A 21644-nucleotide genomic window follows, 5' to 3' on the forward strand; every position below is an offset into this window, starting at 1 on the left:
ACTTTCAAGCTATTTTGAGATAGGACAGCCAGAGCTTGTAAGAAAAAATAATTTTCATTTAGCTTCAAAATAATTGATATTGGTACAAAGTGTTCTAAATCATCATATCTCATTGCAGATGAGAGAAGATAGCTTCAGCTCGAACTATGTATATAGTTTCAGAGCTGATACAATTTGGAAGTTTTTGAAGTATGCCTCCCCCAAATCTATTGTACCACTGTGTCGAGTTGGGTGAGAGCTCTAAAGTTCGAGAAGGTGTCATACACCTTGATGACACAGATGATGCTGATGTGGTGCCACAGGAATAAGGACCTAGTGCTGATGAGGAGAAGCCACAAGAACAAGGACCTGCTCTGTTGCTGATGTTATTGAGGAGAAGATGGAGAAGCAGCAAACAGATGCTCCAGGGGCAATAGAGGAGACAATGGAGCAGCACCAAGAGACTGTACACGACAGGATGGAGCAGCAGAAAACAGATTCTCCAAAAAAAGATGATATGGTGAGCTTGGACCATGTAGAGCAGCCTCTGGATCAGCTTGTAGATAAATAGAAAATGGTTGTCATCAAGAATATGTTCTACATATATAATTAAACACTTCTGTACAAAATTTTACTTTATTGAATATAATACCTTTGTTTATGGAGTCTGTGTTATCTCAATTTTTAAATTTTCAATGTCTTTGCATTTTATTGAACTCTCTCTTCTTTTGAGCACCTGCAAAAAAGCAATATGAAACAATAGGGTAAAGTAAACTAATAGCAGTGCTTAATGAGACTAGGATAAGTCAGATGGTGTACCTTCTTATTATTGTAGATAAATAAAAAGTCCTTTGAAATAGAACCTTCTGTCTCAAACAGAATGTCATTGCGCAATTAAGCTAGGGAGCAACATTGTCTTAATGAGATATTGACTAGCACATCACCATTCTCAACAACATCAATATCAAGAAGTTTATTTTCTGCACCAACTCATCTTGATCCATTGGGACTAGTTTTGTACCTAGCATTCGACTGCGCTTATAATAAAAAGAAAAAATAAAATTTTGAGATGCAACCATGTACTTCAGTTGCATAGAAGGTTGGACAACCTCACAAAACACTAAACTACATGTCTTCTTAACCCAACCTTTATCCAAAAATTGTGGCATGCATGCCAGACTTGTTGCTTTAACTGTGAACATTGTTTTTGAAACCTTCACTGGAAAGGTATTAAACAAGTCTACAAAAACTGTGAGAGGCATGCATAAAGAAATTTTTATTATCCTTGTGGTAATATTGGGCCTCAGAGCTTTCTATACTTCTTTGAAAAGCTTGGCCCTATATGCCTCTATAACACTAAAATATGGAAGAGGCCAATCCACTGAATTCCATGCCGGAAGGTCTTGTTTTCTTAACACACCATGTGTGTTAGCATTGTTAAGCAACTGATAAAAATGATCAGTAAAAAATATACCCGATTGAGCTAGCTCTGTTGCACATCGACCTTGGTATTGTTGTTCTCCTATCGATCCATGCAAAACATCTATAAATCCCAGAATACAATCGATGTTTTGCCATGTCTCATACGATGAAGGGTATAAATCTGAAATAAAATAACACAAGAATGTCAATAAGCAAAGAAAGAAAGCTTCATCTTAAAAATCCATACACCTCATAAAGAACAAAACCACAATAGAAAAATATACAATTAGGCCTGTGTTACGGAAGATCATTTGGATAGTCTCGCAAGACAAGTTCTTTATGCATGTACACATGCTGAATCAAAACTTCTTTCACCGATATCTTCCCTCTTATGATTTTAAAATCTCATACTCTTCCCTTTCATGACGCCAAGAAAATGTTTTTTGTCTGGGATCTCTTTCTTTTGCTAGGTTGCATGAGCACCCATGCTCCTTTTGAAACACTAAACCTTTCCCAAGTTCCTTCCGTTTTGACTGTACTTGAATTCTCTACCGAAGAAATAGAAGAAGCAGGTCGACGGGGTAAGGATGTGTGGTATAATTCTGCCTTTATAGCATTATCATCCACAGAGCGTCTTCCACAAGAACGGCCATAGTTTTTATTCACCATGGAGACCTTGTGAATCTGTAACAACAACAAAGTAATGTAAACAAGATAACAAAGTGAAGTTTCAAGAAAGAGAAAGTGGGCAGACAGACAGTTGACAAGAAACATCTTACTCTAAGCCAAACAGGATCAAGGGAGCAGTTTTGGAAAAGAAGAGGCTGCTGCACAATGAGGCAGTGGTGTAGAATGGTATACCTTTCGAAAGAAAGGCAGCACAATATTTCAAAGTTCAAAGGAAGGTGGAAGCGGGAAGGCCCTTGTCAGAGAAAATGTCAGACTAGATTCTATCTTCATAGACTTAGAGCAACAACATGAAAACATCCTCCAAAATTAAATATCTTTTGGGGTGTGACTCCCTATTCAATACTAGGCGCTATTGGGTAAACTCAGTAGCCTCAAATGGATGGAAATTGAAGCTAAGCCCTAGGAATTGTCTCCAAAAACACTACATATCTGTTTTTGATAGAGAGAAGCAACAAGCCTCTCACCCACCTTCTTCATAATAGATCGTACATCAAGGAGGTCGTGAGAGGAACATGATGGATGGTGGAAACCTTCCAAGATGTGCCATGTGGTTGTGGAAAGTGAAGGAATATGCAAGTAGATGTGTAAAGCCCCTTCAATCGGGCTTTACTTCCCCATGGATTTTCCTTTATTGCCCATTTTTGAAGTAAGTTCGATTCATGACCATGGAAATGAGAGCTAGATGGCCTAGAAAGGATCTCGGCCTCGAGTTCATCACAAGTTGCATTTGTTAAGGTCCCTTGCACATCATTCTTGGAGCTACGGTTGGGCAGGAGCGGCCGCGACCAAGGTGAAGCCCATAGAGGCCCCTGCCCCTTCCCCAAAATCCTACTTCTTCTTCTCGTTCTACGCATGCACAATGCCCTCAAGGCTTGTAGGTAGTACCTAGGCCCTTGGAATTTGAGAGTATTGGATTCGCATTTGCTTTCAAGCCTGGATAATTGAGCCCGATGTGAATGGACCCAATCGTCCCAGAGGGGAAGGGCACGTGGCGGACGTGGGTTGGGTCGAGCCTGCTTAGACGGCGTCAAAGTCTCGGCTGGCGCATATGTAAAAAGGGGATCCCAAGCTTTTCTCTTGCGTGTGTGATCCTTCATTGCCAGTACGTGAAAGATAAAGTTTTTAGGCATTCTAAGCGTGGCTCGTTTCTGAGCGTGGTGATCATCTCTGTGTCTTTTGATCAGGGTCCGAACGATATAAAGGTAAGCTACCTTCTGATTAATGTTTTGGTGATTTAATTTTCCCTTTGTCTCAGGTTTTTAATTTTCTCATTGGGTTCTAGATCCACATGGCCTTCTCTGGCACGCAGCAGAAGTGCAAGGCATGCGAGAAAACTGTCTATTCTGTAGATCAGCTCATGGCCGATGGCGGCACCTATCACGAGGCATGCTTTCGATGCAAGCAGTGCGAGAAGCCACTTAAGGTACTTAATACAAGATTTGTGCCTAATCCCACCTCTAATCTAGAGTTTGCTAAACCCATGAATCGCGCCTGTTTGTCTTAATTCGAGCAGTTAAGCGATTACTCATCCTTCGAGGGGTCGCTATACTGTAAGCCACATTTGGAGCAGCTATCTAACAAGATTCCTCAAGCGGGTAGGCTCTATGATACCTTTATGTTGATGATTTCTGCTCAAATTTGATAATAGATTGTTAATTGTCTTTTACAAGTAGTCATGATGGCTCTTGCATTTGGCCTGATTACAGCCAAGCTTCCAATTCCGAAGGCCCAAGTTGAACTGGTATTCTTTGCTAAACCATCCTTAATCACGCATTTGACCGTATGGCCGAGTTTGGCGTTGGTCTAATTGCTGGTTTAATCTTACAGAAGCGAACCCCTAGCAAGACTACCTCTTTCAAGTTCATCGGCACGCAGGAGAAGTGCGTTTCTTGTGGCAAAACGGTATACCCCGTGGAGAAGGTGGGTGAGCAGAACATCATAATTCCAAAATGTGCAATAGAATTAATCTGAGCTGGTCTAAGGATATGGTGAAGGCTATGGGTGGAGATAATATTCTTAGCTTTAATGATAAACCAATATCTAATCAGTGTTTTTCCAGTAATTAAGCGATTAATCAATCCCTGCTTGTTGATTATTTATGTAGGTGAGTGTGGAGGGCCTCTCTTACCACAAGTCTTGCTTCAAGTGCTTGCAAGGGGGGTGCTCCATTAGCCCCTCTAATTATGCAGCGATGGAAGGGAGGCTGTACTGCAAGCACCATTTCAAGCAGCTCTTCAAGGAGAAAGGCAACTACAGCCAGCTCCTTGTCAAGCTGCCGTCTGCGAAGCTGCCCCCACCAATAGATGGTTAACCCATCTCCTAGCCACATGTGGTTTTTATTGGTGTATTACTTTGAAGGTTCCCTTTGGAAATTCAAAGAATACCATATGTAAAAGATGCATTCAAGTAATACCTCTCCATCGTGGAAAGGCCCCGCCCATACATTTTTTTTTGTTATATTGTTATACATTTACGAGTTTTTTTTTTCTTTTTCGCGCTCCCAAAAAATTGTATCTCTTACCATGTAAAAAAGACCTCTCATCATGGAGCGCTTTCTTGTTCATATAGCAAAGACATTGCAATTTGTCAACGCATGCCTGAATAAAATAATCTTTGTTTGTGTGTTCCTTATTGCACATCTCAAACTTTGGGCCATCTCCAGAGTCCCACTCCTCTCGATCTTTTAGAAAAACAAATACTTTATAGAAACTATAATCTATATCCTCGTCTGGACTTTTTATGTTTCCTCTGCTTACTTCGTCTCATACTTTGGGTCCTCGATCCTTCTTAGATAAATGATTTTTTTTTTTTGGGAAAAAATGATATAAAGTGTTGTGGAGTGTTCTCATTTTTGGGGTGGACCTTATGAAAGGCCACAACCTCCTTCCTTTGAAAGGAAGAGGCACGTGGAGCCTTGAGAAGGCCCTCTTCTCAACGAACATGGTGAGATCGCCATACACAAGGACGCGGGCCTCTCTCCATCGCAATCGATGATGCACCCTCAGGTTGGTCGGCGCCCTCTGCCTTCATGTGCTAGGAGCCAGCTTGCACTAAATCGTGGGCCATAAGGTGGTCGCTACTTGGCATCAAAGGTAGCCACCTTAGCATCTTCTTGTTGCGCATTATCACATGGGCGGCTCGAGTTGGTTGGGGGTCGCCTTCGTGTAGGTAGAGGGACTTTATGGTCGAGGGAGGCTTTAGTAGTTATGCATTAGCATAAGCATAAGGAGGGTTCACAAGCAAGTCGGGCTATCAAGAGTACATTGGAAATTAAGGTCTTCCGGGGCTTGAAAGGAGAGCCAGGTTGCCTTCTTGGTCTACGCAACACCTCAGTTGGTTCTGTCAGAATACGCAACGGAGATGATGACTAAATCTGGAAACACAAGAGCAAGTGCAGAAAATAGACAGCAATGGAGAGAGATGCGTGTAACTCTACTATGTATACACAAGAAGATCCCGAATACAATACAAGAATGGCAAGGGGCTGTGGGGCCATTTTATATGGCCCCAATGATGCAGTCGGCCTGTAGAAGGGCTGCCGACAGGCCCTGATCCTCCACGACCAGCCAAGACAGCCAGTTGGCCAGTTGCTGTCAATAGTCAGCCAGTGCATGTGTGAGGTCGTGGACCTGAAGCATCAGTCGGCCAGCTCGTGGGCCCTCTTGCCAACACTGGGCATCCACCCAAGCCAAGAAAAATAGGGAAAAATATGGGGAGTAAGGAAAAATGAGAAGAACATCTACAAGGGTGGACACACCCACAACAAAGGCCCTGGCGTCTCAGTAAAGACAGGAGATGACTTCTAACACCCCCTCTCAACTCCTGGCTATGAAACCAACCACCACAGGGAGCTGGGGTGTTGTCGCCTGAGCAAATCTTGAGATAGTGAAGGAAGAGGTCCACCGTACTACCCTCTGTCGAACAGAACTCTAGCAAGATGTCATCAGCAACGATCTGTTCACGAACAAAGTGCCTTTGGATGACCGTGGGTTCCTCCAGTGGAAGCCCAATCCTGCCATGCAACCTCTGCAACCTCTGCAACCTCACCACCTCACAAACAGCATCACAAGCAACCCGGTACTCTGCCTCTGTCGACGACAAGGCTAAAGATGACTACCTCTTACTGCTCCATAAAACTACTCCTGGGCCTAAAGTAGATCTCCTCGTGTCTGGATTTCCTCCCCAATCTGAGTCACTCCAACCGTGGAGTCGGACTCCATCCATCAATCCCCCTCCTGTGTAAAAGAGTCCATGATCCTTCACATGTCGTAGAAACCACAAGATATGCAATCTTGCCTCCCAAAGAGTCATTTGCAACCATGAGCTCAACTACCCCATCAGGAAGCTCACGTCCAATCTGGTGTCCAACAACCAAATCAATGAACCAATCTGCTTCCGAGTCAAAGAGGCATCACACCGCTCACAAGGATCAACACTTGTTACGGTGCAAAGCCAAATCCTGGAAACCTGTTGAAGACCACACAAGGCCTTCTGAAACCTGTCAACCACCCCTTGTGAACCCGGAACCACCACTAAGCCTAGAGAATCCACCTCCTTCTGCATGTAATCAACTGCCACCTACCTGGCTTTCCAAGAGGTCCTCGTGGAAAGAACATCCTCATCTACATGAATTTCTTTGTCCTGAATACTACAAGACATCAGAGCATAAGTTACCTGTTCAGTTTCCTCTGATCGACGAACACAAGAACCACCAACATCAGTACTGGAAAGTTCCTACCAACTCCTACCTTCAACTGGCAACCTATCCACCATCTGCTCTCAGAAAGCCTGCACCTGCAGCGTATCCACACTTAAGTGGCCATTACCAGACTGCCACTCATCACAAACCTGAGGACCTCGAAGAGAGAGTGCTGAAAGCTTGTAAACTCCATTCTCCACTCCGCCTTCCCAAACCACCTGGCTTGTTGCCTTGTCCCACAGAGCAACGAAATGCTCATCAAACTCCACCCGTACACCAGTCTTGCAAACCTGATGCACTGACAACAACAGATGAAAACCAAGTGATAGAACATACAATACCTGGGAGAGGAATGCTTCCCCCCTTTGCCATCGTCAGGAATTATCTCCAACCTGCCCTCACTGTGAACGCGGATAGTGGATGTATCCCTAGTAAGAATGTGACGAGAATACCTGCAGAGATCTTGTAAATTTGAACGGGAAGGGGTCATGTGCCCGGAAGCATCACTGTCTAGAATCCACTCCCAAGTATCCGTTGCGGAGAGTCCTCCAACCTCCTCCCTGCCTGAAGAAAATGAAACATCGGTGTCCATCTCACCTCTAGGTGCACAAAAGCCGGAGTCTTCATGATTGCTGTGCTGAGGAATCTTCACTCTTCTCGGTCTTCCGCTTGGGACACTGCCTCCAATAGTGGCCTTTCTTGCGCCAATCATTACAGGTCCTCTCTGGCTTTAGTTTCTCATGGTCGGCGTCGGACTTCTTCTCAAAAGACTTCTCCGATGAAGCCTTCCCTTTGCCCATATACAAGATGCCATGTCACCCAAAGAGGCATGGGACACCTTGGTGAAGTTGTATGAAACTAACACCAAGGCACAAAAGATTCAGTTGAAGAATGAGCTTCATACTGTGGAGAAGAAAAACGTATCTATGAATGATTATGCCTTGAAGATCAAGGGCATTGTGGAATCCCTTGCATCTATTAGTGTTTTTGTTGATGATGATGATAAGGTGGAAGTATGTCTACATGGTCTCGGGCCACAATACAAGGCATTCAAGATGTCTTCAGACTCGGGAGAACATGAATTCCCAACTTTACAGATTTGGTGTGAATGCTGATCATTGAAAAAAGAGTTTGGATGAAGACCAGTCTTCCCAAAACAAAGGCAATTCAGAACAATATGCCTTCTACACAAGTGTAGGTAGAGGACGGGGTAGAGGCGGAGGCTATGGCCAAGGTGGTAGCCGAATAAGTAATTAAAATTATGGTCAGCAACAATTGTCCCATGAATCACAACAACTACATAGTTGGAAGAGGCCAATTTAGAGGCAAGGGGAGTCAAAGAGGTTGTGGAAAATTAGCAAAGGCAGCAAAATGTTTCACGAGGCTATTTTTATTGTGGCAAACTTGGGCATGTACAGGCAGATTGCTATAAGAAGCAAAATGACATGAGAAGTGGGAAAGTGTAGCAAAATAATTACGTGTTCTATAGCCGAAGTAATGAGCACAATGAAAGGTTGTTTATTATGCGACATGTGCTTAATGCTATGTCAGAAAATAATGTATCTGCATGCAATGATGATGTATAGTATGTGGATGCAAGTTTTTTGAACCACATGACTATTCGATCACGGATGATTGATGTTATCTCTTTGTTTTTCATGCAGGCTACTTTGAAAACGTGCATAGTATCTCCCACACCAGATGCAACAACTAAGAAATTCCTAGGACATAACGAAACCACCATTAAATGTATCAGGAAAAACCTTTAAATTAATACATACATAAAAAATACAAACAAAAAATTCCATTGAAACATACCTTGTTGCCATAACCCTCCATTTCCTTGCGTCGCCTTACACCGAAAGATTTTGAATATTAGAAATCTTTCGTTTATGCTCACGTGCACCTTATTTTTCTTTGTAACCTAGATAATTTCTCTTTGATTATTTATGAGTGTTTCTTGTTCCTTATTTTTCATGTCTAGGTTATGTGAATGTTTTTTCAATACTTGATTAAAGACTTGTTTTTTCAATACTTGATTAAAGACGAATTAATTGAGTATAAGTATTGGTTATGAAGACCACCACTAAAACAGAAAGTATTGGTTATGAAGACCACCACTAAAACAGAAAGTCTTTTAAAATAACCTAAGAGCCCATTTTCCCCATCACCTACATATCGAACAAAACTAGTCAAATCATAAAATGGTGGACTATACAAGGTCAAAGGAACATAGAGGAAGAGATTCCCATCCACCCAAAGATCAACATTCTTCTTCCCCTCATTTCTTAGTGTGGACATGGTTGAATTAGGTAATGGTTGCCTAACATATGGACGTTTTTCTAGTGCATAATCTTCATCTATACGAATGTGAATGTCTACTTTATGCTTTGTACCATTCGTAATATCATCTAAAGGCATGTCTAATTCAAGACGACAGAAAAATAAGATTAATAGAAGACTAGAAAAGAGATTTATATTAGATAATAATATTCTAACATTTGGAATGATCCTAGAGAAATATATATTAAGAATATCTCTCTCTAAAAAAGACATTTTTGATATTCCAAAAATAGACATGATTAGGAGAGATGATAAGAATGAAAGGACTGGGGTGGCATTAAATGACACTAAATGAGAAGAATGAAAGGACTGGGGTGGCATTAAATGACATTAAATGAGATAGGGATTTGAAAATGATATTAAAAAATAAACTTTTCAATATATATATATATTTGGGAGAAAAGTTTTAAATGAAAATACACTAAAATGTGAAAAGTATCACAAATTCATTATTTTAGTGGCCTTAAAAATGCCCTTCTATTTTGGGATATAAAATATTAGAATGCATCTTGTAACATTAGATAGCATAACAGTTAGGAAGATATGACAAGAGAGAAGATTCTAAGGAAGTTATGAAGATATGACAAGAGAGAAGATTCTAAGGAAGTTATGAAGATATGACAAGATTGTTATGAGGTAGTTATGACTACGAAATGATATAAAAAATTCACTTTTGGGGAAAAAAATTTGATGGAAAAACTCAAAAAAAATAAAAATTTTTAAAAATCAATTTTTGGGCCCCCCTTATGGGCGTGGTGATGCAACTTGCATTTTATTTTTTGTATAAAATATTAGAATGCACCTTGCAATCATTAGATATCATAGAAGTTAGAAAGATATGACAAGATTGTTATGAGATAGTTATGACTAAGAAATGAAAAAAAAATCACTTTTTGGGTTTATATATGTATAAGGAAAGTTGTTTTGATGGAAAAACTCAAAAAAATAAAAAATTTGAAAAAGTCAATTTTTGGGCCTCCCTTATGGCCAAAAAGTGAAACCTTAGGAATGGTGATGCAACTTGCATCTAAAAGTAATGGGTTAAAATATTCCAAAACTATAGACTATAAAAGTACTAAAAGCTAGTGAGAGAGTGGATAAAATGTAGATGGTAGGACCTAAAAAGTCTATAAACAATAGGGGAATCATTTGCTTTGTCTCCCACTATGGGGTCAAAATTAGCATTTTTAATCAAAATATTACTAAAAATTAGGATTTCTTATAGGGCCCATTTCATAGTCCAAATTTTCCCTAATGAAATGATGTTTTTGAAATACCATGTATTTCATACCAAGCTCTGCAACACACCTCCTTGACATACAATGAAAACACATAGTCCATCTTCCCAAATGTGTTTTTGCACCAAGACACATTGAGAGTGTCATATACATAGTCCATTCTTTTTTTGTAGATTTTTACTCCAAAAGTCCTTGCGCAAAGCTTGCATATTGTCATGATTTCAATGTTGAGAATAGCTTTGTTTACAATAATCGATAGTAGCTACTAATTGTATAGCTTCTAATGACACCTTTTTTCTTTTATTAGATAAAAATGGAGCTATATTTGGCTTTCTTTGATAGAAGTAATACTTTCACTTCTTTGAGAGTGTCTCTACCAAGGTAACATCTTCAATGTGCATCTCATCAATGTCATTCAAAATATGCAAGTCCTCATATTGTCCAAAGTCCACCCATCTATCATAGTAGTGACTTGTTTGATTGGCCACTTGATAAGACTAATGCTGCCGATATCATCCATGGGGGTGTGATCATTACCACCTATCACTGTCTCAACACCAACTCCTATGCTATTCTCACCCAATACATCAAAGCTCACTTAATCATGTGGATACACATACATGGTAACTCCCTTTCCCAACTTCTTTGACTTGCCCTTATCCCATAATTGAACTCTTTTATCCTTCCAAGACTCTCGAAAAAGCTAAACCCATTAAATACTATAACATGTGTTTCACCTATCAAATTTTCCCTTGACATCCGAGTCTCGCCCCTTTGAATAACATGCACATGTTGCAATGACCCAATACTCAACTTGACAATACTATGAAACGCTTCCCAGATCCTCGTAGCATCCATTGTTGGAAAAACTACAATTGCATAATTAGCACACCAGAACAGAAGCCACACATGGATCCATCACACACACACACTACCGATAGCAACCAGTCTACCCCATCATCATACATGTTTACTGTATCCCCCCTTGTGAAGTCTATCCCTATAGTTGTAATGACTCAATACTCGACTTGACAATACTATGAAATGCTTCCCAGATCCTCGTAGCATCCATTGTTGGAAAAACTACGATTACATAATTTTCCAAACACACCTCAATCATAACTGATACATTGCCTTCCCCAATTAGCACACTAGAACAGAAGCCACATGGATTCATTACACACACACTATCGATAGCAACCAATCTACCCCATCAGCATACATGTTTACTATATCCCCCCTTGTGAAGTCCATCCCTATAGTTGAAAATTAAATAGTAAGCCTAAGAGAACCCAACACATTAAAAATTAAGAGAGTGACGAGTTGGCCATGGGCAACTTTTCTAGAGACTGCAAAGGCTACATGGCTGAAGACCCCATGGTTAGATGGCCATAGGCCACACTCACTAGTTACCCCATGAATTCATTTCTTGAAGAGACCACGTAGTGGCCACATAGTCACAAACCTCATTCAATGACATCAAGACTTCATGGCTTGAGAAGACCCTTGTTAACCTAATTCTAGGTTTAACAAGGTCTACCGCCATTATCTTACACCAAGGAGTCACGAGATAGATACACCAAAGGGTCATACATTCAAGATATGAAGCAATAGTGTCCAAAGCTATAACTTGGACGGGTGTCGGTAATGGTGTCACGGAGTATTTTTAGCTATTCCTGCTTCAAGAGCGTGTGGTAGCAAGATAGGATGAAGTCCTAAGTGATGTACTTCATGGATATATCATGAGAGTAGTCCTTAATAGCATTAGACCTCTTATGAGCTTAAAGTGCCCGGTCGACCACAGTTTAAGTACCACAGTTTAAGTGAGTGTGAACACTTATGGCCATGTGTAAGATTCCTCCCCCAACCCCTTTTTGATGTCTAGTATCTTCCCCTGTAATCAATCCATAAAGACCTTGTTTCTAACTGTTCTAGCCTAGAGAGAGAAAATTATTCTAGAGAGAGAATATTCAAATTATGAATATTTTTGGATAGAAAAATAACTCATCTTATTAAAATAAGTTTCCCTGAAACAGAAATTATTCAAAAAGAATTTTCCAATGTGCAATTGGAATTAATTAGAAATGGGTATAAAGGACCTTAGTCTAAGGGTCTAGATTTTTAAAAATTTTTGGATTATGGTCCAATTAAGGTTCCTATGGGCCAATAGCATCAATCCATGTGTAGGGAGGAGATAAATCCAATTTGTAAAGGAAGATACCCAAAAATGAGTAAATGCTCACATAAGATGAAGAGTTGAAAATGTACAAGGTTTATTAGTAAAAAACTATGAGCAATATTAAAAATATGAGATATTTTGGGTATCCAAAAATGAGTAAATGCTCACATAAGATGAAGAGTTGAAAATGTACAAGGTTTATTAGTAAAAAACTATGAGCAATATTAAAAATATGAGATATTTTGGGTATAATGATTCCATTTTGACACATATGTAAGGAAGGGGAGTTCTTTAAAGGAGGTGCATATTTCACATAAGATGAAGAGTTGAAAATGTACAAGGTTTATTAGTAAAAAACTATGAGCAATATTAAAAATATGAGATATTTTGGGTATAATCATTCCATTTTGACACATATGTAAGGAAGGGGAGTTCTTTAAAGGAGGTGCATATTTCACATGCTTGAATGAGTTTTAAACTCAAAAATAATGTGATATTTTTATCTCTCATCTCTCTTGAACCAAACCGAATCAAAAAGTAACCAAACTAGGTCTAAATCTAGTCTAAATTCAACCAAACTGACTTGGAAAATTCTAGAATCAGTTTGTTTGGTTAGGAGCTCAATTTTTCCTATAAATAGAAGCCTCCCCTTGTTGAAAAAAATATAGTGTCTTATGCATTGTTACTCTACTCCACCTAAGCCAAGAACTGTGAATTCTTTAATAATTCACTAGTTTTTGACACTTCTCTCTTTCTTAAATCCCCATTGGTGGCTCCATCAACATACTAAACCAATTGATTGGTTGGGGGCCTCTACCGTGAATAAAGAATCAAGCAAATTCTAAGGTAAGTATGGTGAATGTTGATCTTTTCTATAATTTCTCAATGTTTCTCTCTTCTCAACCCCTCTCAAACTTGAGAAGCTTAATTGGTATGGTTTTTGAAATGCTATTAAAGTTAATTAATTAATGATAGTAAAGAATTACATAAATTTCCATTTATGTTTAATTCTAATGGTTTTTTCTCTCTCTCACTTAAGAAATGGTCATACTCATGACCCATTCTCAATCCAAATGAAGCTTTTCATAAAGCTTTTTCTTAATCCAAGATTAATCTATGCTTAAGAATAAATTAATAGTTTTTTTAATCTATGCTTTTAGTTTGTGATTATTTTTATTTAATCCATTAAGAGTTAATGATCCAATTAGGGATCATTCTAATCATTCTCTTAAAGAAAACCTATCTTTGAAAATAATTGAGATTTATTAGTTATAGTAGCGGAGCTACATGGCAAAATTTTATAAAAATATACACATAAAATAATTTCATACAAAGCATGAAAAGAGGATTTCCTACCATATTCTAGGAACTATCATCCTAGGTTAATTAAAAAAATTATTATTATGCATGGAGATGTGGATATTTGCATGTAGATGTAGATGTATGGATGTGAGTGTGAATGTAGATGTGGATGTGATTGGAGATGTGGATGTATGCATGTAGATGTAGATGTATAGATGTGGATGTGAATGGAGATGTGGATGTATGCATGTAGATGTAGATGTATAGATGTGGATGTGAATGTGGAGGTGGATGTATGCATGTAGACGTAGATGTATGGATGTGAGTGTGAATGTGGATGTGGATGTATGCATGGAGATGTGGATGTATGCATGTAGATGTAGATGTATAGATGTGGATGTGATTGGAGATGTGGATGTATGCATGTAGATGTAGATGTAAAGATGTGGATGTGAATGTGGAGATGGATGTATGCATGTAGATGTAGATGTATGGATGTGAATGTGAATGTGGAGGTGGATGTATGCATGGAGATGTGGATGTATGCATGTAGAAGTAGATGTATAGATGTGGATGTAAATGGAGATGTGGATGGATGCATGTAGATGTAGATGTATAGATGTGGATGTGAATGGAGATGTGGATGTATGCATGTAGATGTAGATGTATAGATGTGGATGTGAATGTGGAGGTGGATGTATGCATGTGGATGTAGATGTATGGAGGTGAATGTGAATGTGGATGTGGATGTATGCATAGAGATGTGGATGTATGCATGTAGATGTGAATGTACGCATATAGATGTGGATGTATGGATGTGAATGTGCATGTAGATGTGGGTGTATGGATGAGGATGCATGAATGTGCCTATAGATGTGAATGTGAAAATAGATGTATGGATGTAGATGTGGATGTATGGATGTGAATGTGCATATGGATGTGGATATATGTATGGATGTGAATATATGATATGTAATGTGAAGGAATCTGAAGTGATGAGATGGAAAATGATGTGATGGGATGAGTACACATATAAATGGAATGTGGAATAAGTAATGTGGATTGATGAGGGATAATGTGGAAAAATGAGAGTTAATATAGAAACTGTATTTGTGACTGATTGTAAATGCTGTTTGTAAATGACTGTTTTATGTCAAGAATACTGGGAAAGCATTTTGACCATCTTGTGATTAAGGTCGTGGAGACCTAACTGATAAAGTTGCAACTGCTGACGGAGAGTCAATGGAGGACGTCTCGCGTAGCAAGGTCGGCTGAGGTCTTGACCAGCCTCGGTGCGATTAAAATGGTGAGCTTCCGGTACGGTAGATGAGGGGCCAAGGAAGCGGTCTATGAGTGAAGCGCTAGGTCACCTGCGAAGGATCCTAGAGGGTGCTGACCATACAGTGCTCGGGCTCTGGGTCGTCGCGCAGGATACCCACGCGTGCGTCGAGGAAGATATTGGAACAAGGAGTAAGAGTTGTTTTCTGAAACCGGGCATGGATCTGGTTGATTGACCTTGCTGGTCTTCAATGGATGAGTCCATGGCTCTTTATATGGATCTATTGGTTGATCTTGTTGATCTTCAACGAGAGTCCATCTTGATAAGTGATTATATTGCCGAGTATTATGGACTAGGAACTAGGAAACGGCCCCTAAGTGGACAGGTGGTGAGCGTCCTAGTTGCCAATGATGCCAATTAGATACTCTGATGAAGGAATGATGGAAAAATTAAGAATCAACCGGATAAATTGGAAGATGGTGATCAGTGATACTATGGTTTTATTAAAGGATTGTTTTAAAACTGGTTGAATCTGTGAAAAGGCAATTTCATATTGGGTGTGTAAGTGGTGTGACTAGTTTTATTTTTGCATGAACTTCCGGCTAGGGCCTTGGAACTCTTTTCCTTGGTACCCGGGACAAAACCTAACCAAATTCTTAATTGGATCCCATCACTATAGTGGTTGGGCGGTTGGCTAACCCATGGGACTGGATGGGGTTAGGCTGGACTGATGGATCCGTAAATCGAGACTCAAATTCTGTTATTACGATAGATAAAGTAAATCTCGGACAGTAATTGTTCTATGGATAGGAATCAACGGCTGTGCCTCTTGAATGGGGAAAAAAGCGTTGATCCCAATGATCCAAGTGCAAGTTTCTTCCTTGATCTGATCAAGTATCTTGAAGATGCAATTGGATCAGCTTGATCAGAAATGATCTTGACTACGTTAGAGTAAAAAGTTTTCCTGGTGGAATCACCCGTGCTTTCCGGTAAAGGAAGTTTTTTCGGGTTCGATTTTGGAACAACCGACGGATTAGTCTCTTATCCGGATATCTGTGGGTGAGGCCCCGAATGTGGGACCCCTGTCCTGCGCGAGAAGTACTACTTCCGCTGCTAGTATCCTGTATCCGTTGCTCGGTGGGAACAGGGATCTCACAGTTGGTATCAGAGCCTTTGGCTAATAAAGATTAATTGAGAAACCAAATATGTCAAAATTTATCAAGAAGCACAAAAAGGTTATAATTGTGTGATATAATTCATACAATTTGCTATTCAAACTAAAATTCGTAATTTGGTAATTGGGTCTTCAGATGGAAGTACCGCAATTATATAGAATCCCTGACTTGCTTGAGGCCTAGACATGATGGAATTCCAAGAGCCGTGACTACCGTATATACCGAGAGTATAACTGCAGCTCTTTACTGACAGTATATACGAGTAAATCTAAGACTTGAAATTATAAGCGTTAATGCTATCCAGATAATGATTTCGAATGTGGTTGATATGATTTTTAATTCTGTTTGAGAATTAGTGAATTGATTTGGATTCTGATTGAAAATTTTGATTGAAAAATGATGATTTCTGAAATTTAGTTGAAATATAATGAAACCACAATGAGGAGGAATGGGACGAGTCCCTGTGATGATATTCATAACTAGAATGATGATAATGAATTCAGCAAATCACTATGAGATTAGTGGGTTGTGCTGTCAAATTGTTACTGTTAACACTTGACCGGTAGATCAAGTTAAGGGATGACAAATTGAGAACTTGCTTGACTGAAATTCCCGTGGTGGAGGAATGTTCAGAAGGAAATTTTTCGGTCTAATGGACCATTATCATGTTAAAGATATGAATGATATGATCTGAATGAATTGTTATTTAATGATGAGTTCTATTTAAGGGATAATTATCCCCGTATTCTGTTGGGTTGACCAGAATATAAGGAACCCTAGAATAAATTGGATCTTAAGAAAAAGAGTTATCCTCTACTTGGCGAGATGAGGACATCTCGCACTTTTTAAGTGGGGTAGAATGTAAGATTCCTCCCCAGCCTTCGAGGTATACAGGAGTAAGAATCTCCCTTTTTTATCTTATAATTATTCCCTCTCTAAAATTTTAAAAAAAAAGGATTCTGTTTAAAAAAGGAAGACCTTTTCCCTAGAATACTTCTCAGGAGTCACGGCTGTTTTAAGGATTCAGAACAATGAATTTAGAAGTGAAAATCAGTGTTTTGGATACCAAGGTTTTGGTTTTCATTCGAGTACGGCCCAAAAGAAGTTCTTTATCTCTTGGGGAGTATAAGAAGTTATCCCCCAGATATTGTGAGCCTTATATCTGAATTCAATCAAAGTAGGTGACTTAGCCTACAAGCTTCTTTTACCTCCTCATCTCAAAGTTCTTAATGAATTTCATAGAAATAGGTGCCAAACCCAAATCATGGAAAGACAGTAAAACTTCAGTGACAAGATACCGTTGGCTTCTAAGTTACGCTAGCTCTTTCCTTTATATAAGTCGTAACTTTTACCTGTCGCTCACAGTAATCTTACTTCCATCGATCTCCCTTCTTCTTAATCTCCTTCATGGCTTGGCAACAGGAATTAGTTTTATCCATGATGATTTCTCACCTTCAAGACGCAAGTGAGTCTGTGAAGAAGGATTTTATAGAATAGTATGAGCGCTCACTTTTTCCTCACCTAGGAACTTCTGTAGCTCAGACCAAATGGCGGACCTATCAAGACATAACTAGGGTAACACCCTGGGTCAGCAGCACTTTCGTAACAATGTCCGCTTGGCCATGGTTATTGAAGCCTTAGGTTTGGGTCCCCGATACTACTGCGTCATGAGATCAAGGCATCTTGGGTATTCTGAGCGGGTCTTCTTACTGGCGTGTTTTCTTCCTCATGAGAAGATATGCCTTTACCCCGTTTTTGGCTTGCCTCTCAAAGGTCCTTTTGTTAGATCACCTCATACCCCTGAGATAGGTGCGGCAATAACCAGCAGAATCATTCCCATAGATGAGTTACCCTATACTTGTGCAGCTTGTGAGTGCTGCTTTTGTGACCATATGATGGACGGACTTATGGAAGTGTAAAGAGTTCTTCTATCTTTACTGTATAAGTTCCGAGAATGAATAAAGTTTAAATCTTGTTCTTATTTTGAATCTTACTCTCTTTAAGACTTTTCTTGGTGGTTAATCTTGATTAAAATTTTTCTCTAAGTCTCATATTCGTGCATCTTGCGAAATTATCCCAGTTTGCGAGATGAGGATATCTCACATTTTTTAAGTGGGGTAGAATGTAAGATTCCTCCCCCAACCCCTTTTTGATGTCTAGTATCTTCCCCTGTAATCAATCCATAAAGACCTTGGTTCTAACTGTTCTAGCCTAGAGAGAGAAAATTATTCTAGAGAGAGAATATTCAGATTATGAATATTTTTGGATAGAAAAATAACTCATCTTATTAAAATAAGTTTCCCTGAAACAGAAATTATTCAAAAAGAATTTTCCAATGTGCAATTGGAATTAATTAGAAATGGGTATAAAGGACCTTAGTCTAAGGGTCTAGATTTTTAAAAATTTTTGGATTATGGTCCAATTAAGGTTCCTATGGGCCAATAGCATCAATCCATGTGTAGGGAGGAGATAAATCCAATTTGTAAAGGAAGATACCCAAAAATGAGTAAATGCTCACATAAGATGAAGAGTTGAAAATGTACAAGGTTTATTAGTAAAAAACTATGAGCAATATTAAAAATATGAGATATTTTGGGTATCCAAAAATGAGTAAATGCTCACATAAGATGAAGAGTTGAAAATGTACAAGGTTTATTAGTAAAAAACTATGAGCAATATTAAAAATATGAGATATTTTGGGTATAATGATTCCATTTTGACACATATGTAAGGAAGGGGAGTTCTTTAAAGGAGGTGCATATTTCACATAAGATGAAGAGTTGAAAATGTACAAGGTTTATTAGTAAAAAACTATGAGCAATATTAAAAATATGAGATATTTTGGGTATAATCATTCCATTTTGACACATATGTAAGGAAGGGGAGTTCTTTAAAGGAGGTGCATATTTCACATGCTTGAATGAGTTTTAAACTCAAAAATAATGTGATATTTTTATCTCTCATCTCTCTTGAACCAAACCAAATCAAAATGGAACCAAACCGAATCAAAAAGTAACCAAACTAGGTCCAAGTCTAGTCCAAATTCAACCAAACTGACTTGGAAAATTCTAGAATCAGTTTGTTTGGTTAGGAGCTCAATTTTTCCTATAAATAGAAGCCTTCCCTTGTTGAAAAAAATATAGTGTCTTATGCATTGTTACTCTACTCCACCTAAGCCAAGAACTGTGAATTCTTTAATAATTCACTAGTTTTTGACACTTCTCTCTTTCTTAAATCCCCATTGGTGGCTCCATCAACATACTAAACCAATTGATTGGTTGAGGGCCTCTACCGTGAATAAAGAATCAAGCAAATTCTAAGGTAAGTATGGTGAATGTTGATCTTTTCTATAATTTCTCAATGTTTCTCTCTTCTCAACCCCTCTCAAGCTTGAGAAGCTTAATTGGTATGGTTTTTGAAATGCTATTAAAGTTAATTAATTAATGATAGTAAAGAATTACATAAATTTTCATTTATGTTTAATTCTAATGGTTTTTTCTCTCTCTCACTTAAGAAATGGTCATACTCATGACCCATTCTCAATCCAAATGAAGCTTTTCATAAAGCTTTTTCTTAATCCAAGAATAATCTATGCTTAAGAATAAATTAATAATTTTTTTAATCTATGCTTTTAGTTTGTGATTATTTTTATTTAATCTATTAAGGGTTAATGATCCAATTAGGGATCATTCTATTCATTCCCTTAAAGATAACCTATCTTTTAAAATAATTGAGATTTATTAGTTATAGTAGCGGAGCTATAGCAAAATTTTATAAAAATATACACATAAAATAATTTCATTCAAAGCATGAAAAGAGGATTTCCTACCATATTCTAGGAACTATCATCCTAGGTTAATTAAAAAAAATTTATTATGCATGGAGATGTGGATGTTTGCATGTAGATGTAGATGTATGGATGTGAGTGTGAATGTAGATGTGGATGTGATTAGAGATGTGGATGTATGCATGTAGATGTAGATGTATAGATGTGGATGTGAATGGAGATGTGGATGTATGCATGTAGATGTAGATGTATAGATGTGGATGTGAATGTGGAGGTGGATGTATGCATGTAGACGTAGATGTATGGATGTGAGTGTGAACGTGGATGTGGATGTATGCATGGAGATGTGGATGTATGCATGTAGATGTAGATGTATAGATGTGGATGTGATTGGAGATGTGGATGTATGCATGTAGATGGAGATGTAAAGATGTGGATGTGAATGTGGAGGTGGATGTATGCATGTAGATGTAGATGTATGGATGTGAATGTGAATGTGGAGGTGGATGTATGCATGGAGATGTGGATGTATGCATGTAGAAGTAGATGTATAGATGTGGATGTAAATGGAGATGTGGATGGATGCATGTAGATGTAGATGTATAGATGTGGATGTGAATGGAGATGTGGATGGATGCATATAGATGTGGATGGATGCATGTAGATGTAGATGTATAGATGTGGATGTGAATGGAGATGTGGATGTATGCATGTAGATGTAGATGTATAGATGTGGATGTGAATGTGGAGGTGGATGTATGCATGTAGATGTAGATGTATAGATATGGATGTGAATGTTGAGGTGGATGTATGCATAGAGATGTGGATGTATGCATGTAGATGTGAATGTACGCATATAGATGTGGATGTATGGATGTGAATGTGCATGTGGATGTGGGTGTATGGATGAGGATGCATGAATGTGCCTATAGATGTGAATGTGAAAATAGATGTATGGATGTAGATGTGGATGTATGGATGTGAATGTGCATGTGGATGTGGATATATGTATGGATGTGAATATATGATATGTGATGTGAAGGAATCTGAAGTGATGAGATGGAAAATGATGTGATGGGATGAGTACACATATAAATGGAATGTGGAATAAGTAATGTGGATTGATGAGGGATAATGTGGAAAAATGAGAGTTAATATAGAAACTATATTTGTGACTGATTGTAAATGATGTTTGTAAATGACTGTTTTATGTCAAGAATGCTGGGAAAGCATTTTGACCATCTTGTGATTAAGGTCGTGGAGACCTAACTGATAAAGTTGCAACTGCTGACGGAGAGTCAATGGAGGACGTCTCGCGTAGCAAGGTCGGCCGAGGTCTTGACCAGCCTCGGTGCGATTAAAATGGTGAGCTTCCGGTACGGTAGATGAGGGGCCAAGGAAGCGGTCTATGAGTGAAGCGCTAGGTCACCTGCGAAGGATCCTAGAGGGTGCTGACCATACGGTGCTCGGGCTCTGGGTCGTCGCGCAGGATACCCACGCGTGCGTCGAGGAAGATATTGGAACAAGGAGTAAGAGTTGTTTTCTGAAACC

General features: G+C 38.9%; 1 protein-coding gene across 1 annotated transcript; it reads left to right on the forward strand.

Moving 5' to 3' along the window:
* The first annotated feature begins 3160 nt into the window (after nt 1-3160).
* Nucleotides 3161-4718, forward strand: LOC147617326 (LIM domain-containing protein WLIM2b-like). The gene is made up of 6 exons (XM_086776969.1): nt 3161-3293; nt 3374-3514; nt 3605-3686; nt 3798-3832; nt 3919-4011; nt 4196-4718. The coding sequence occupies exons 2-6, from the start codon at nt 3380-3382 to the stop codon at nt 4400-4402; spliced, it is 552 nt and encodes a 183-aa protein (XP_086633095.1). The 5' UTR covers nt 3161-3293; nt 3374-3379; the 3' UTR covers nt 4403-4718.
* The last annotated feature ends 16926 nt before the right edge of the window (nt 4719-21644 follow it).

The sequence above is a fragment of the Cibotium barometz genome, chromosome 37 (genome assembly GCF_041138505.1).
Source record: "Cibotium barometz isolate CiBa-2024 chromosome 37, ASM4113850v1, whole genome shotgun sequence".
Classification (NCBI taxonomy): domain Eukaryota; kingdom Viridiplantae; phylum Streptophyta; class Polypodiopsida; order Cyatheales; family Cibotiaceae; genus Cibotium; species Cibotium barometz.